Source organism: Neodiprion lecontei, chromosome 5 (assembly GCF_021901455.1).
Source record: "Neodiprion lecontei isolate iyNeoLeco1 chromosome 5, iyNeoLeco1.1, whole genome shotgun sequence".
In the NCBI taxonomy this organism is placed as follows: Eukaryota; Metazoa; Arthropoda; class Insecta; order Hymenoptera; family Diprionidae; genus Neodiprion; species Neodiprion lecontei.
Window position 1 is genome coordinate 31,175,027 of NC_060264.1, and position 18,879 is coordinate 31,193,905.

The window sequence follows — 18,879 nt, forward strand, 5'->3', positions numbered from 1 at the left end:
ATGTTCGTAAATTGACTGACAGTACTCAAAATTTCCTATGACAGAGTCAGAGCTATTCATGAACTTGGAAGCGCAAAAGAGATAAAAGATTGCTGACAGTACTGTCATTCAATTTTCGAACACGGCCTTAGCGTGGAACTAACCACAGGCCTTGACCAATCAGAATCGAGCGCAAGTATATTTGAATCACAGCGTTCGATTGCAACGAACGTTTCTCGCATTTCTTAACGGCTATCATTTTGTGGCTAAAATGATTTCCGGAGTTAGTTTTGTGCTGGAATGCATGATTTTTGCAAGTTGAATACCCTCGATAAAATTTCCTACGAATCTCTCGGCTAATCAGGTAATTGTTTTACATTAAAACTCATTTTCTGTAATGGTTGACAGACATAAACTGGTTTGTTTACGTCTACTGTGGTAGCTAAAAGCAATCGAATCATTATTTTGATAGTAACAATGAATTTTTCTAGTTGATTTTAAACAATGCACTACGCCAAGAGTTACTTTGCAACGATACCAGATTAAATAACAGAACATAACCTATAATCGTATCGTAATTTATATTTCATTCATTATTTGCTTTTTGACTTTTCTATTTTACTCTTCCCGCTTTCGTTCAACTCCTTTATATTGCATGTATCGAAGCCACTTTCGCGCCATCAACATTCCTAATACTCTTTCAAATTTCAGAATGATCTTGGAAATGATGCTTCTATTTTATGTCACCTCACGAAGCATCGCGTACGATGCTGGCCTGGCATTGAAAGAGATTGGCGAAAAAGAATATCTTCTAATAAAAGGTGATGAGTTATTTTGTAAGGAATCCTTTGATTAGAATTCTCTTCTGTTTACTCGCGAATCTAAATAACTTGTGAATTTTCTTTACTGTTTTCAGCTAAATCAACTTTACCACAACATGGTAAATGCTGGCACGATGCGCTTAAGGACATTAAAGCTAGCTGCGACAATTTAAATGACAGAGAACATTCTCTGCTTGCATTGCAATTGACTAATTGTTTTCTCGAAGACTCCGGCCATATCACTTATGACTGCTTTCTCAACGATGAAGAGGCTGGACGACGGTCAATCATAAGCAATGCTTTCTTCTACTCCACAATATTTTCATGAGAAAACTCTTGTCGTGTTAATATTTCCACAATTTTATTATTAGATGTTGATTTACGATAAAAAATAATCCCATTTTTTCTTCTATACAGAAAATGCATACACGATATGTCTGACCGTGCTTTTGGTGCTTACAACGCATTCTTTACCCAGACGACAAACATTTGCTACTTCTTGAATCAAGAGGTGTGGCAATTTGAAACTGACCAAACCATAAAGCAGTGAGTATGAGCAGTCAGTTTGAGGTGAGCTTTACCGTTAATGACCTTAATCAGTTGATTTGAAATTATCGTACAGGTTGTATCGTGCCTCGTCTCGCATGAATCAACAACTACTTGAAGCTTCAGCTATGCAAAGCGCCATGCTGGAGAGTCAAAGAGAAGGACTGATGCTGCAAAATGAACTTCTGCATCACGGACAACAATTAGGCACAGTTATAAAGTCATCGGCTGAAACTGTTACCAACATGGTATCGGATTTCAAGTAAGCTTACGATTGGTTAATTTTACTTTTTGTACAATCTAAAATTGACTAAAATTAGTTATTGATAAAGACGAGAAATGTGTTTATTTTCTTTTAATTCTCAAGTCTTAAAATTTCTTCCAGAGAAAATGCAAGTGAACAGAGAGAACTCCTGCATCAAATATTCTCTCACGTACATGTTTTTCAAAATTGGATTGTCGGCGAAGTTTCGTGGTTTCAGTCTATAATATTTTACACGGTTGGCTGTATATTATGCGGGTTATTTACATCTTCTAAAAGAACAGCTGATGCCAGGATTACCGTGTTTGTTGCACTGAGCTTGAATGTAGTTGTGGAACGAATGTTAGTACAATATTACAACAAAGGGAATTCGGATGATGCCAAGGTAATGCCAAGGTATCTTCGGATATGTGATCGTCGTGATATAGACATGATGAAATCTATTAAAAATTTACTACTTTTGAAAATTTTATTATTTACAAGGTTTTTTATTTGTCCATCATGCTTAAAATTAATTAACAATTATTCTGGACTTACAGATTGAACTCTCCCACATTACTTGGATATTTCGCAAGATTGTTTTAACATTTTGCACAGTCACTTTGATTTTTACTTCCTTTCTGTACAGAGACGAACAATTGGAAAATTCCAAAACTCTCAAACGAATCGAATATCAGTTGAAATCTTTGCATGATTTGAAAAAACCTGTTCGTGAGTATTTTCGATTGGTGCCTTCTTGTTATGCTTAATCAATAAAATTGCAGTAGTTGGAAATTATTTACGGACATTGGTATTACAGGCTTTTCAAGAAGACTGGCGATACGACGACAGCAAGAGTCACGAGAATTGGAAGAACTGAAGTTGGACAGCTTAAGGAGCAACAGGCGTCTCAAAGATGCCTGAATTATCGGCACGGGCATATCAATGATTCATTCATGAATTTACAATTCAGATTTCTACATAATTTCAAATCGACACGGCTATCTCAGGACACGGAACAACTGGAGACAGGAATATCTAATTTAATGTTCCTTGCTTTTATTGTATGTTATATCACGCACGCAGCCTTATAATTGTGCCTGATATGAAATTGTACATTTACGTAAAAATACTAAAAGGGCGGAATCTGAGATTTGTAGAAAGTTGGCAAGACTCGGTTTTGAAAATCGAAAACATTAAGAAAATAATTTATATTACATTATATACATTTCGAATTGGTACTGTTTATATGTTTTCTAAATATTTAAATGCACCAAAAAATAAATCGTGAAAACTTATACATGCCGCAATAGTGACGTAGGTAGGTATTTCAAACGAGTGAGTTTCAACACATGCGTTTAACTTTTCGCATACCGTTTCAATTTCACCTCACATTACTCTTTCATTCTCATCTTAAAAATAAGATTTTTCTATAATAAGTAAACAAATAAATATATAAATAATTTATAAATTATTGCAATAAATATTATTGAACTAATTCGGTATACCAGATAGAAACTCAATTTCTAGATGAAGTTTTTGGCTAGAGAAACTGAGGTTAATCACACTTACACGTTATTAATCTACACTCTGGGCGGTTTTTCGTAGATTTTCGGAGTCTGATCATTTGTCTTCTGAGGTTGTTTGGTACTACATTTTCTAAGAACCTAAAATTTTGTAAAAAATCATTTTTAATTCGATGGATCATAATGCTTACTACATACATCATTAAATTGATATAAAATATTTCGATTCAGACTCACCTTCGAGTTCTTTTTGAGAACTTATAGTTTACCACAAGTTTGTTCAATTCGCAAGCGAATCGTTCCGAACAATCGCGACCTTCGATCGCATCCCAAGCAACTTTACTAAGTTGAAAATATTCATTCGAAGAATTCCTTGAGGCGAAATTTTCGATTTTTGGTAAAAACAGCACAGATGCCATGAATATCAACGCCATTCCTATGAATCCACTGATGGCCATGAACAGTGGATTTGCGACTTGTTTTTCCGACGATGCTGCAGTTAAGTCTGCATGTTGCGGTTTAATATTGTGTTGCTAAAAATTACTTTATTATTTATACTGTAAATCAGCATGCATAGATTCAAAGCACATTACGCACACAGATAAAACTAGTCAATATTATAACTCACAATTGTATTGTACGCATGATTGACTTGTAGCTCATTCATAAAACTTTTCAGTGGATAAAAATAGTAGTAATATCCAGGTGGGCCAGAATTTAGCCTAAGTTGATTTCCAATAATCTGAGGCACCTGCCCATGAGGAAATGAATTTTTTACCAATGATAAACTCAGTGGAGAACCCTGCTGTAATGCCTTACTGTAGAGTATTGCAAGATCTTTGCGTGTCAAGCCAAGCGGGGCGGGTTCTTTGACAATTTGAACGGGTTTCAAAATTGTTTGAGGAGCCGGAACCTGAGTGAGATAAAAAAATAAGCAGGTAGAAAATTGTTTGTGATCGTAAAAAAAAAAAAAAAAAATGAATAGATATAGCGATAAATAAGATGGTGAATTACTATGACAAGAATGTATATCATGACTAAGCAAAAAGAATACCTTTTATATTTTTTGTACACTTTTATACACGTTTTAAGGCTATTTGTACATTGGAAAAAGCTATAAAAAAATTTTCATCACGAAATATCGGAAGTCTTTAATTAAAAAATTTGCTCATAGTTTTATTTTTCTCGTGAAAACACCATGTTGAAGTTGGTAACGTTATCGTAACGATTCATGCTGAGGAAAAACCGTTACTTCGTGATTTTGGATTTGTTTGAAATTCAGTAAACCGTAATAAAACAAAACGCACTCATGTTTTGAAATCTTTGTTTCTTCAAACTCATTGTAAAAATAAGAAATTAGTGTTTTTTCCCTCAATGTGTCGTTACAATAATGTTAATAACTTCAATCTCGTGTGAAAACGTTAATAATTCTAGCAGCCAGTATGTTTATTTTATTCATTTTTCCCCAAACTTGAAACTAATGTAAACCACACTACAGATTATCAAACCTGGTAATAAGGTGTAACAGATTCAGCAAATTGTTGATCATCGTTCATTATGACTGAAAGATCGGGAAGAACTTTTTTTTTCTGATCATGGGTGTATCGATGATAGTCATAAACGGCCGGCTTCTCCGTTTGCAGAATCTCCTTTGGAAATTGCTGATTGTTAGAGTTCGATTGCAGCCCATCGTTATTAAAGTAATTGAAATCATTTCCAGGACCAGTTGTTCTATCCGCGCTTACAGGCGATGGTCTATTGTGTTCCTGTAGCTGATTCATCACATTAAAAAGATACTCGGCACTGGATTCGGTGCTCGAAAATTGCGCACGAATCATAATTTCCTTTTGTAATATCGGGCCGAGCATTATAAAAATTATCCTCAAAATTCGGAACATTTTCAACACTTGTTTTGAATTCAATACGAAACAACGGTCCACTGTTTAGCAATTTATTTACTCGTGGTTTGGTACTACAATTTAGAACGGTTTCATTGATTGTCACAATTGTAGATTAATTACATAGAATTCGTATAACCGAAAAAACTTGCACTATCCCATTGTCATCGACGTGATATTTATTACAATTTAATTTAACGCCGTCACAAATCATGTTCGAAACTAATGTCGCATATCCATTTTTGCTCAGATCATGTGGCGATAGTTGCAGTGAACTAAGAACTTGAAGATGTGTATTCCTCAAGCAAGTTCCTACGGTCAACCAGTTCCCCACCTCGTTTTAGCAGTTCACTTCAGGCTAACAAGTGCCTCGAGCATTCTTCGGGGAGGAAATAAGCATGGATAAAGCATATACCGATGCCCTGATCCACATTCAACCTCCGCATCGGGCAATGTGTGTCGTCAGGTGCTCGAAATTGAATGTTTTAAGAAGAAGGAGAAGAAGAATAAGGAAAAAACGACTGAAAACCCAATGATGAAAAAGTTGGCCCTAATTCTCGGTCTGATTCATTGCATAACAATTCTGCGATCGGCTATTGTTGCGAATATATGTCAGAGACTTTTTCACCCATTGAAAAGAGAATGAAACGAAATTACACCTTTCAATTTAGTTACAGCCAATTATTACAAGAGTTTGAATTTTTTTTCACCATATTCTTACTTGAATTATGTACAGGATCACAACCGGGAAATAGAGGGAACAATATTGTCAATCGATAAAAATTAACTGCGAGAAAAAATCACTCAGCGGATGGTCAAGGATTTTTTTATCCCGGATGTTCGATCGTTAACGGGTCCCGTGAAACAAGAATATCTCTTGTTTGTATGCATGTTTTGCAACATACAGGTACATGGATCCATACATACGTAGACAATGTTTTAACCAGGCCAGTCGGTATGCCGTTATACGAGAGTTGGGAGGAACTGATCAAACTGTGGGGGCTAATAATCGTGGTTATTAACAATCGTTGTTGCATTGGAATACCGGCATGTGTCCATCACAGCAAAGTATCTCGCATGGGCTCAAGTCTGTAATCATTGTGAAAACAGAATTCTGTAATCATAGTCATTCTTTCTCTTTGTTTTTCATATGCACGCGACCCGATGCAGATACCTTCTAACGAGACTTACGCAGTCATTGACGTAAAAAGTGTGTTTCCTACGTTTCCGCCATCCACAATTTATTTATTCGAAATTCAAATATAGCACATCCACGAGGCTGAAGTTATCAACGTTAGCGCAACGGAAGATTGGGGGAATAAATTACTATTTTGCAATTTTATAGTTTTTTTTTTTGCCTTATTATAATTTACTGCATTTCAGGATTCCTGAAATTACGAAATAACGGATTTTCGAAACGTGAATCATTACGATAACGTTAACAACTTCAGCCTCGTGCATATCCAGTATTGCTGCTTTATAAAATTATATTTATTCAAATCAGCTCGCGGCAATAAAATCTGACCTCATGAATACTCGATGTTACAGTTAGATATGAAAATTTTAGATCGATAGATGTATTTAGGAATTTGGACAAACCCTTATGCTTGTTAAGAAATAGCTATCGCAAGTTGTCTGAAAAAAAAACTTCATTATATAATCGCAATCAAGTTCGACAAAAGTTCGAAATTAGCCAGATACGCGGTTATATAAAAATTTTGCAAATCATGGGAAATTATGTTAACGGTACACGGACCGATGATGCAGGTCCAGTTTGTATTCCTGATCTTGCCTAAAGTCGTGACAAATTTTATGACGTGCTTGCCTCGCGTTTATAGCTTCGATGGGCGGCAGAAAGCACTAAGCACAAAATCGCATGCGCGTATGCCGAGCATCCGTTTGTGATTTGGGGTGGACGGACAGAAAAGGGGTCAAAATATCAAGTGAATTGCAGTGACCGAAGCATCTCGATGTCTGGTAGAGCGACCCGACCATGTCTTTAACCCCGCTAAAACGATTGTCTGATAAAAGAAAAATCGCTACAATTTACGTCCACTGATACCTCTCGGATATCGGACGCATTTACATTCTGTTTTGATGAAACGACGAAGGTAGGTAGAGGCGGTGGGTTACGTAACTTGCGTTCTTAGCGCCTTAACCTCGCTTCGTTTGTTTTGAACTGATCTACTGACAAAATTGCATCAGCTGTCTGGCAATCAGCTGCACTTCCGCTTACGATAATACATTGCTGAGAGCATTAAATACCTCCGAGTACTCATCAGTACGCATTTTTTATTTCCCTCCGTTGCCTGTTTATCATGGTTACGATTAATTCATGTCTTATCTCAATTTCGAGAACAACGCATCATTGTATAGGCATCATAATCAGCGCGATGACTGTTGAAAAATTCCCTTTCAAACTTGCTCGTCAATTGTTTCTCTTCGTGATCATGAATGGCGCCGAACTATAAAAGACGTATCACGTGGTTACGGCTAGTTGATTTCTTTTGTTCTGCTTACTAACTGAGCGGAATGAAGATGAATGATCGATCCATTGATAATGAATTTCATTAAACATTTGTTCGGAATTCATTATCTTCTAGATTTTAGCTGCCAGATCACTAATAGTCTAATTGTAAGCTTTATCTCAATTCGAATTTGAATATACATACATGGATACGATTTCTGACTCGAATTTGGAATTCGATTTGGAAATTCGTGCCCGATGCAATTGGAAATAAAATTCAAATCTGAATTCATGCTTGCTCATATTTTAAATTTCCATGTTGAATTTTTATGCCTGGTTTCACTGATGCCAGTTGAAATTGTTCAACATATAAATTTACGGAATATCGGTAGAACGACAGCTTCGACATATACTATCCAGCTTAGTAATACTAGTATTCAAAGTATTTGTCAAATTACTTTAACTAACATGACCGAATCCTGCATTATCTTTAATATTTTCATTATCGATATATTCTCAGATATGGAGGGTGATAGGCGAGATGTCGATGCGGGGATGGAAATGGAAACAGAAAAAAATGAGAGCTTTGCCAAGGATAAATTGGGCTTAACGACAACCGAGGCTCTAGAAATATTGGGAAGCGATATCAGGCGTGTCGTTGATGAATATGAGGCAAACTACAAGAAAAATAGGTACAGATATAAGTGTCTGAAACAAAAGTATAGATCATTAATTTATAGTCTCAGTAGTGGAAAAATTACAGGATTAATTATACTCCACATCGGCATACTTATTCTGATCTCAAAGCACCCAAAGCGAAGCAAAGTTTGTCATACGAGAACGAATGTTTAGTCCCAAATATGGAAAATTGATACAAAGTAGGAATTTTTCGTCTGAATCTTATCACTTATGTTTATTATTATGATTTTCTCGTACAGAATGTACATGGCTTGGCTTAAGGATTCACTTCACCATTGTAGCCAGTACACAACGCTTTGCTGGACATCATCCCTGGCTTTATTATTGAACGCTGTTGCGCTAATCGCGCTCTACTTTGTTGAAAATGAGTTCTGGTTGGTTCCAGTCACTTTAGCCTTGAATTTTCTCACTTTTGCCAATCGTGTAATGAAATTTCAACGAATAACAACATTTTTCATATTCATCCAGGTCCAGATCGCTTCTACCCTCTGGGATAATAGTTTGCTGCCTTGTGTCGTTTAATTTTTTTCTAGTCGCTTGCGACAATAAACTTCGTCATCATGAAATATTAAACAGGGTGAAGATTTTGCTTGAACAAATTGAAAGTAAGTATTTTGATCAGGTTTGAATTAATGATGAATATCTAATTTATTCAGATATCGCAAGAAAAAAATTTGTGAGCTTAAAATGATGGATGTAATTCATCTTGTTCATTGTCGTTAACAATAATGATCAACTACAAAGGCTGATTATTGAAATATCCACTAATTTATAGATGCCCAATTCGTGTGCAACTGGAACATACAAAACTACCCTCATTTATGCAGTCCTCTTTCACCATGCCTCACCCTGCAATGGACATATCGAGATGGTCAAGTTGTAAACTTGCCTTGGGCACTGCTCGTCGCTGGAGATGTGATTGTGATTAAGCCAGGGCAGCAAGTTCCGGGTCACTGCATTCCCTACAACGTTAGTTAATTATGACGAAGCTGAAGCTAGCAGTCAGAGTTACCAGCAAAACGCGCTAAACTTTTTGGAAATAGAAAAATGCGTTACACTTTTATCCTGATCGTTGTATAAAAGTATCAGGAGTTCAAGATGTTTCATAAAATTTTAATTTTCAAACTTTGCTATCTTATTTAAATGAACATTAGAATGTTTAGCTGCTAATTCTAGCTGTTAGTTTTAGTCTCGTTTAATTATGAACCTCAGAATAAGTAAACAATTAAATATGAATGAAGAATTTTCCGTTTCACAAAGAGATAAAAAATTACTATCACTAAAAGATAGAAATATCTCATTCAATCATCTCTATGTATCGGAAACCTTGTTACATCCTGTGAGTCGAGTTCCGGATAAAATGACGAAAATTCTAATGATTTCAGGACGAAGGGCCGATCCTCCATGCCAAGGAGGTTTACAGCCCACCTGTTCACAGCGCAAACGAGATATTTTCCAATCCAAAGGCTCGTACGCCTCTGAAAAACAAGATCTACAAACTTCAGGAAACGCCTTACTTGACCAACCTTAGAATGGCTTTGGACCAAGCGTTGGATAGACCAGTTACATATCATAATCGAGAACGTCATCTAGTCATGATTTGTTGCATCGAGCAGTTGGCCTACCCAATTATTTTAATCATCGTATTACTCGTCAACTTATTACGTCATTTGTATCTATCGAAGGACGTCGGCATCGGTCACTGGACTGAAATGTTTTTACTTCAACCGATCGCTGTGACACTTCCTCTCTTACCGCTGGTTTTTCCCGCTGCTTGGCTTGCTTTGAACTGCTTTGGAATGGCCAGGTTTAAGGCCTTATTCAAGTTATACCAGTCTTCAAAAAAGATGCAGGTTCGTTAAGCGAATTAGAATACTAGGAGAGTTATCTTACTCATAAAATGAATTTCACATCACGTTGTACAAAATGATTGATCATTTATTTCTGAGAAAAATTAACAAACATTGATGTACACTTTTAGATTATGTAATTAATGTGCGTCTGCAAATTACTACTCATGAACGATTCGGCGAAAGACTTAATTGAGATTTAATGAAGTTTCGTTTTAGTTTGTAGATCCCTTTGAGGATGCTGATATTTCTGGACCAAGCAACCCGGAAGTGGTTTACAACTGGTCAGAGGTCAGGCAGTACTTCGTCAATATTTTTGTTGGCAGAGAACACATGATGTCCAGATCTGCCAATATACTTCACGTCCTGGGATCGGTCACTGTATGTTGCTATGCACGGTTAAGTGAAACACGATAAAAATGAACCATATACTTTTCTCCCCCACATAGACGAGTCTTGATCTTTTGACACGTTAATCTTACTTTTGTACTTAAGTTATTATCGCTATGTAAGGTAGAATTTTTTTCCCCACATTTCCGTATCCAGGCATTGTGCTGCGTGGACAAGAAGGGGATATTGTCATGGCCGAATCCAACAGCAGAGAAAGTTTTTTTCCTTCGTAACGCCAGCACTGTGTCTCAAACATCTAGGTGAGTCGTTATTCTGTTCCATTCAATTGTCGTCTTTGACGAAGCACTTTCCACTCATACTTTTAATCATTAAAATTCCCACCACAGTAACGAAAGCATGGAGAAAACTGCCGACCTGCTCTCATCTCACAATGAACAGGGAAAACAGGACACGAATAGAATATCTTATGCGCAACATGGTGAGGCAGTAATTTTTCTTCAATAACTTTTGTATTCTCACATTGCTCAAAGTCTATTCTCATTAATTTCTCTCAATAATCCAATTTTTCAGACATGTCACATTCAGTTGCTGAGGTTCTAGATCTGACGCATGATCATGCTCTACCTTTTCGATTGGAGTTCGACGACCACGCTTGGAAGCAGCATATAAATTCGCTCAAACCGTTGGGCTTGGCTATTCTTCTCAATACCTGCAATATGGACACACAAGAACACTATACTCAGTTCTGTTCTCACGTCACTTGCGAAGCTCTCTACAACGAAAATCTTGTCCCTGTTACTAATAGAAGGTGTGTGTTCACGCTCTTGAAGTGTTTAAATTGCGTCTGTGATTTTTATAAAATCTTCAATCCTGCTAATCTGACCTTTCGCACGATAGATGCTTGTGCGAACTGGCCAAGCAAATCGGATTTCAAGATCAAGCCCAGGAGATATTCAAGCTTGAAGAACAACTTTCGACTTTCAAGCATGTAGTGAGTATCAGTATTGAGATGGATTCTAGAGTTAAGAAAGAATCGAATGTTCTCGAAATGTTACAAATGTAAGAAAGGGTGGGCAGCTACATTTAAGCGAGATTTGAGAAACTGAAAGTTGTTGAATCATGTTGAATAACAATTAAACCAACGCATGTTCGCCATGTTACCAGCAGCCTGAAATGGTGAGAAGAGATATAAAATTTGCTCGATCGTTGAGCCTCTCGACAAAGTTGAAATTCCCATTCCCGCACATGGTGTCCGTCGTGGTAAGGGAGAGGAGCGGCGGAGGTTTGCAACTGCTGGCCCAAGGAACAGCGGACATAATTTTGGACTCGTGCATCGAATTTTGGGATGGTCACGACTTGTGTCCCTTGTCCGCTAGCGATAGGTAATATGCAATAGACGAGTGTAACGCGAATCCTGAAAAATTCGATCAATCTTGCAGTGAATTTAACCAGTTTTTATAAATCGGAATATCGTTGTCGTGTTTCGTTGTAGAAAGAAGGTGCAAGACTTCTATCAGCGTACGAGCTTGACGTCCTATTGTACCGCGTTTGCCTATAGACCGCTGACGCGAAGCGTTAACAGCAAATTGTCGGAAATATATTTGGAGATTCCTACAGACAGTAAACATCTGTATACGCCGCATCGAAGCCCAACTCCGCTCCCTTGGGACTTTAGGAATGTTCTAGACCCAAGAGTTAGGGGAGTCCTTGGGCAATTTCATTCGACAGGTAACAGATTCAGAAATATGATATCAGACTTCGAAGATGCATTTGAAACTCTGTGACTTGAATCGTTGGATGTATAAGTAAAACGGCAGAGTTCTAAATGCGTTTAGTAAATAGAGAAACTTCGTGTTTGCAAATTAGAAAACATTTCGACTTGCACGTGATTATATCGGGAGGCGGTTTTCGATAAAGGAAAGGAAGCTTAAGCGTATGCATGGTTAATGTAATTGACTAACATAACACCTTGGTACAATTAACAGATTCGCTTTTGTGCAACGAGAATAAAGACGAAGAAGTGAACGACATCGAAGGATGTTTTGATCTTCAATGTAACCAGATTTTCATTGGGATGGTCACAATGCAATATCAAGCACAAACAGACATGGTAAAATCATAATTTTCCACACGTCGACTCTTTTCATTAATTGCACGTTTCTCCGTAAACTATTCATTTGCTATCCATATTTCTTCAGGTACAATTAATTGAACAACTAGAAAGAGCCTGTATAAGATTTGTTCACTTTAGCAAAGAGAATGAATTGAGGTCGAGGGTGTTTTCAGAGAAAATGGGACTCGAAAGTGGGTGGAATTGTCACATTTCACTGTTAAGTGAAAGGACCAGGTACTGGAATCAACTTATACCGTCATATTGTCATATTATTAATACATAATTTTGCATATTGTGCTTCAATTTCATTTTTTCAACTGCTTTCAATTTCATTTGCATAACTTTACCTTAACAATAATTGTATCAAAAGCGGTCACTGCCAATTATATATACAGCCACTTATGAATTCTATTTAAAAGAATGTTACTCCAGTATGTTCGGAATTTGAATTGTATAAAACTGAAGGTAATATGTCTTTCAAACATCTAATGCTGTACATTCAAAAATCAATTGAAAATAATTGATCTAACAAATCGTTACCTTGAATCTGTTTTCAATTGTGTTCAAACTAACGTATCTAAATTTGTCAAATATATATTAAGAACTTTCTACAACAAACGATCAGGCTCTGGGAAAGTTTTAATTTGTTGATTGAAATTTTTTCTTGTCCTACTTGCAATCGTTAAACTGATTTTAGTCACTGTTTTTTACCAGTCGCAAATATTCACCACTTTTGAAACATAATTTCATACTTATTAACATACACAAGCATTCATACGGAGACATCCAATACAATAGTACAGGATAAAGCACTTGAGTAGTACCACACTGTTCGTTTGTAAACAACAACAACAACGTACCAATTTATCAATTTTATATTTATAGTCAAGTAATTCTACTCGAGAGCCTTGTTCCAAATTCATACCTCTAGATGTCTATATAATAATTGTTTTCTACGTTTTTAATAAGTGTCTCAATGTGCGTAAATAACACGCCGATATTAGGTCGGATAGTCCTGTGGGTTACTGGGTGAGCCAAGCAGCAGCTATGTTCTCACCCACACCCTCCACTCGATCTCACCAGCATAACCATTCCTGCATGGACGAGGCCAGCCAATTGCTTAACCATATCTCCCCTCGGTATGTCATCTCTATCCCCTACATACCAGTTACTTATCAATCAAACAGTCAATTTTCAAATTGCTGATAATGATTAGCGGTTTTCAATGACAGTACTAAAGTAAAAAGTAAGAATCGAACTTATCGAAATTCCTTGAATCGGAGGCTTTGCACTATGCCTGTAGTAGAAAAGACAAAAATTCGCCATCACGAAACTCTCCACACAGCCTTCACAGCTTCGATATAACGATTTTTTTTTTTGTCACATTCCCATAAACTAACAACAGTGCCATTATTGCGTTATGAAAAGCGCTCTGAAATCGCGTTCCAGCTATCGTTTATCTTTACTTGTGGATTTTCTCGCAAGAAAAATGAGTTCTTTATATTTACCGAGCCTGTATAAAATACCGTGGTATTGTAAAAACTGTTTGCTTTCAAAATTACGCTCTTTTGAATGGTCTCCGTAATCGGAAGCACCTTATGATATATATTTCAATTGCAGTAGTAACCTGGATAACAGTCGGGCAATGAGCATGTCGGCTCCGAGTGCCATAAACACGGAATTTACCACAGTCAAGTTCGATGACGAAACCACCGAGTGCAATGAGGCAGAGCCAATGCAGCCCAAGAGCGCAATGAGTCATAGGTACTTGTATCTTTGACTCCTTCTCAAAACTCGTTCCAAATAATTGTGATTAATGTGTTAAGAAATTTTCGTCTCTTCAAGCACCAGTAAGAATATAATATGTAGGTGAAATGTTTACATCTGAAATTCTTGCTTCTTGATGGGAAGCCACGTAAGACAAGCAAAGCCGTCTAATGAATGATATGCGGATGTGCAAATCATTTTTTTTTTTATTATTTCATAATTAATAATTAATAATTTTCGAATTTTACATTCTTTCAACAATATTCTTCTCGTAAAAAAAAATGATTTGCACATCCGCATATCATTCATTAGACGGCTTTGCTTGTCTTACGTGGCTTCCCGTCAAGAAGCAAGAATTTCAGATGTAAACATTTCACCTACACATTATATTCTTACTGGTTCTTGAAGAGACGAAAATTTCTTAACACATACATACCCGGGCACATGAAAACAAAATTCGAAACTCACTGGTGATGAGAGACATTAATGACAACAGAGTCAGGGCGGCTAGGTGGTCTAGTGGAGTAAGTCTCCAGTAAAGCATCTCTAGACGCCAGGTTCGATTCCTGGCTCCGTCGTTAATTTTTCGAAATCACCAAATTTACGAATTTTACATTCTTTCAATTGTGATTAATATTGAAGACTTGCTTAAATTCAAACTTTCACAGGGAGCAGGACACCATGCAAAGTGAGGACAGTGTTCTCGTTCAGAGTGTTGATTTGGGATCAGGGCAAGAAGCTTGGCGCTCATTGAGCTGTCTGACTGATAGCACGGAACAAAGTGCGCCCGTCAATTTTGATATGTCCAACAGAGTAAGTTGCGATAGTTGATGAGTAAAATAAACTGTACAAAACGGATTTGGTCATCTTGCTAATTAACTGTGACTTGCAATTCCTGATCAGGCTAAACTACCTCGTGGCATAGACAAGATAAGGCCACATATCGAACTTATCGACAACGTTCCACTGCTCGTGTCTCTCTTCACAGACTGCAATACCGTAGTTACCCGAGAAATGCTTCATATTATGCAGGATTATGGAGAAGTTGTCTGCGTTCTCGGTTCTTCTGCTAACGCAGAAAACATGCCAATATTCATGCAGGCTGACGCTGGGTGTGTTGTATCTTTTTGCTACTACTGAATTCAGTTGTGTAAATTATACGACGTTAATTTTTTCGTCAATGTTTTACCACGCTGACATTACAACATTTCTAGAGTCGCCGTAGAACCTCTCTATCCTCAAGTCTGTCAGAAAGTGCCAGTTATGATGCCCACGACGGAAGATCAGGGTCCGTCACCTGTCGACCTCAGCAGAACTCTAAATTCCATTTCTTGTTCACTCAGCATTAAACGTGAGGATCCGATTGCCTTGTATCATCTAGTTATGGAGGTACGATTGAAAGGATTGTTGTAACAAACACGTGACAGTTTCACTATTTTCTTCTACTAACAATTTAATTCTAAGTTATTGTATCTTGGCTCTAGATTATAGATGAATTATTTTTTCTCCTAGGCCCGCCACTATATGCAATGTGTCTGGAATTGCGTACAATTTTGGATTTGCTGCGTAGTCACTCTGTCGATGGCACAACTTTTGTCCAGCTTCTTGATGCTGCCGCCACTGTTTTCGGTAGGACAAGTGCTGTGGTTGAGCTGTCTGATTATTCCGCTGTTATCAGTATCGCTGGTTGCGACTCCTACTGATCCGACAATCATGCAAAGAGCTACGGGAAAGAATCAATGCTTAGTTAACGGACAAGTAAGCCAACCGACCTTTCACAACTAATTGAGAGCTCTCAGTCCCATAAAATTCCGCTAGCAAAGTTTTGAGAATAGACGGGAGAATCCTTTTCGGATGAATAATTAAAATAGTGCTGTGCGATTAATCAATTAATGATCGACGGTTTCGATTCATATACCGATTGACCTGCTGAATTATTATGAGGCAACTTCAATTAATCGATTAATCCAAACCGTGAATTAATCGATCATTCGGAAAAATGATTAATTGAAGCTATCGATTAATTGCACAGCACTAAATTAAATCTCTTATAACGTAAGATCAATGCAATGTCTTTCTTTCTACTGATTAACAGGTCGCATTATTCGTCCTCTGGTGTTACGGCAGTAAATTCTTACCAACTGTTATAACAGTGGTTTTGTCTCAGGGTATTTTACTAGCCAATATGTGTTATAAATTTTGGCATATCAATTCCAAGTGTGTTTACGTCTACCCACAACCTACCCCCGCTCCTGTTCTCGGAGCTGACTCTGACATGCCTGTACAATGGGGTGGCTGGGGTTCAGAACCACTTGCTATTCTGCTCGCGCAGCATTTTGCTTTGGTACTAGCAGTCTTACACTTTGGTGAGTAAGAATCGTTCGATCTGATGCCTGTGTCAACGCTTTCGGCATTGAATAACACCAAACAGAATTTACAATTCGTTTTGTATTATCCTTGCAGTTACGATATCTATCAGTTTTGTGCACCGTGAATATTCCGTTTGGAGAAAACAGCCGATAAAAAACTGGACGTGGGTTCTCACCACCCTCATCGTGTAAGTGCTCCACTTGTTTAAGTTGTTGTAAAAACGAATGGTATCTATGCATACGAGGCATTATTCCACATGTGCATTCAAAGTCAAGTTTTACTCCGACTCGCTAACAATTTGTACACTTTTTCCGTACCATCTGATTTTTAATATTAGCAGTATCAACAGATTGACTCATTTTTTTCAGACTTGGCGCACAGGCCATTTTTTCCGGAATAATATTTTGGCAATTTTGGACGGAAGAGTCCAAAAGGTTTGATAACTTTCAACTTCAATTGCCACTATTTTTCCTCTTTTCCGTTCCCCTCATTTTCGCGATAAATGAACTAGTAAAATGGCAAGAAATCAAGTAAGTTTTCTTTCTTCTTTACGCAAAATATGAATGCGTCAAATTAAAATGATCACCAATTCTTTTTTAATCTTTTAGAGCGAACGTGAGGTATCAAAAGAGGGCCAGATTGGAATTTGGAACAAAACTCGGGATGAATTCGCCGTTCTAATGGAATATTGCCAATTTATAATATTTTTTTTTTTGTAATTTGTAAATACGGTACCCAATTAAGTGTCGTAAGTTCTGAAGTACTTACCTGAATCCCTCAGAACGGGCGATCGATTTTATTTCGAAAATTTTTGCAAATCTTTTCTCCAAACCAACCACATACTGCCGTCTTTCTATAAATAATTAATTACCAGCTGTACATAATACTGCGTAATCTTCAAGGATTGCGTCATATCCGCGGGGTCCTCGCACCAATTCTCGTCATAATTTCTGACTTTGCGGTTTGCGTTTTTCTCGTAATTCGAAGAAATATCGGCATACCTTGACTCAAGCTTGCCTGGCATTTTTTTTCCAGAATCCTTATTCTATCGAAATACACCCGTTCGATATAATAAAAACTGCACAATTGACCTTTTTCCCATAGATGATCTGAAAGATTTTCACAAAGGTAATGATCGAATAAAAATAAATGGCTGTGTTTGAAGAAATTGTAAAACAATATCAAAATTACTGGCAGAAGGACCCATGTGCGAAGGGAAAATATTTACATAGATTTTCTTTCAGTAACAAAAAAAAAAAAAAATATATGTAAAATAATAATAAGTATATATACCTATCCAGTCATGATTAGGTATAATAGTAAATGAATAACATGAACAGGGAAGATAATTGTACACTTATATTTTTATATAATCCGCATCACATTTGAAGATTTGACAATGCTGGCATGCTTAGTGCAGTGAGTTCATTTATTTAACTATCATAATATACATACATACATACTATTAAATAATTTGTACAACATACTCGTACATAAAATGAATTCTGGTACAAAAGCAAACGACCTTCTTTTACATCGAACTGTTGGCATTAGTTTTTTCACATATGTTTTTTTCAAGGCTCAGCACAATTTTCATTTGCCGCCGCGTCGCGTCACGAAATGCCTGATATATAAGATACTACTTGCAACAGTTCTAAATTACATATTAATATACATAGCAACATATAAATATTTTATCTTGAGGTCATCTGGTAATTATTTACGCTGAACAATCACTTCAAGGATATTTTATTGATATTATTTCACGGACGATTACGTCCATTACATTTTGTCATATTAGTCCGTGCTTCGTACGAATGAAAATCACTAGCACTTATACTTTAGGGGTATGATTGGTATTGGTCTTGCGATCAATTTGACATTTCGTTATACTTTGTCGATAGGCGAACATGTTTGTACTTAATTTATAGTTTGTATATAATATATAAGTAGAAGAAAAACAGAGTGAAAAAGTTTTTTTTAACAAAGAAAAAAAACTAAGTGTGAGAGTGACGCCAAAGTTAACTGTGTACCAATTTGTGTATTAATCAAACAGTTGTTAGGTCTAATAATCAGCGTGATCCGTATAATAAGGAATATAGGTGGCGCTAAATGAAATTGTTGTTCACAGTTATAATTTACGTTTGTTAATTCTTGTTGCAGGCATGAAATTACTGAATGTAAAATAGGAATTATAGTTTATTCTGCTCCTCGGTCACAATGATTACAATTTTAATTTTAGTTTGTATAC

The 18,879-nt window shown here is 36.8% G+C and overlaps 3 protein-coding genes across 8 annotated transcripts; 2 read left to right on the forward strand and 1 right to left on the reverse strand.

The window, feature by feature from the left end:
- Window positions 1-4,129, forward strand: LOC107226838. 3 transcript variants are annotated; one of them, XM_046740474.1, is made up of 8 exons: window positions 1-343; window positions 691-800; window positions 896-1,082; window positions 1,218-1,346; window positions 1,423-1,608; window positions 1,732-2,004; window positions 2,237-2,319; window positions 2,408-4,129. In XM_046740474.1, the coding sequence occupies exons 2-8, from the start codon at window positions 692-694 to the stop codon at window positions 2,509-2,511; spliced, it is 1,071 nt and encodes a 356-aa protein (XP_046596430.1). In that variant the 5' UTR covers window positions 1-343; window position 691; the 3' UTR covers window positions 2,512-4,129. The 3 variants fall into 3 exon arrangements, with proteins under 3 accessions (XP_046596430.1, XP_015523272.1, XP_015523271.1); XM_015667786.2 differs by having other exon boundaries at window positions 1,732-1,993; window positions 2,148-2,319; XM_015667785.2 differs by having other exon boundaries at window positions 1,732-1,993.
- On the reverse strand, window positions 3,117-5,695 carry LOC107226840. The gene is made up of 4 exons (XM_015667788.2): window positions 4,622-5,695; window positions 3,742-4,026; window positions 3,351-3,646; window positions 3,117-3,254 (listed from the first exon to the last, which is right to left on the reverse strand). The coding sequence occupies exons 1-4, from the start codon at window positions 5,009-5,011 to the stop codon at window positions 3,146-3,148; spliced, it is 1,080 nt and encodes a 359-aa protein (XP_015523274.2). The 5' UTR covers window positions 5,012-5,695; the 3' UTR covers window positions 3,117-3,145.
- Window positions 5,696-6,813: 1,118 nt separating this feature from the next.
- LOC107226854 (transmembrane protein 94) lies at window positions 6,814-17,928 on the forward strand. Of its 4 annotated transcripts, none has more exons than XM_015667810.2 (25): window positions 6,814-7,122; window positions 7,999-8,170; window positions 8,417-8,551; window positions 8,646-8,782; window positions 8,953-9,146; window positions 9,563-10,030; window positions 10,247-10,408; window positions 10,574-10,677; window positions 10,765-10,856; window positions 10,949-11,186; window positions 11,276-11,369; window positions 11,543-11,760; window positions 11,871-12,106; window positions 12,364-12,488; window positions 12,577-12,725; window positions 13,496-13,630; window positions 14,112-14,255; window positions 14,927-15,071; window positions 15,162-15,370; window positions 15,473-15,647; window positions 15,771-16,016; window positions 16,354-16,624; window positions 16,722-16,815; window positions 16,997-17,158; window positions 17,237-17,928. In XM_015667810.2, the coding sequence occupies exons 2-25, from the start codon at window positions 8,001-8,003 to the stop codon at window positions 17,307-17,309; spliced, it is 4,176 nt and encodes a 1,391-aa protein (XP_015523296.2). In that variant the 5' UTR covers window positions 6,814-7,122; window positions 7,999-8,000; the 3' UTR covers window positions 17,310-17,928. The 4 variants fall into 4 exon arrangements, with proteins under 4 accessions (XP_015523296.2, XP_015523297.2, XP_015523298.2 ...); XM_015667811.2 differs by having other exon boundaries at window positions 6,871-7,122; window positions 11,546-11,760; XM_046739850.1 differs by lacking the exon at window positions 6,814-7,122 and adding an exon at window positions 7,175-7,292.
- The last annotated feature ends 951 nt before the right edge of the window (window positions 17,929-18,879 follow it).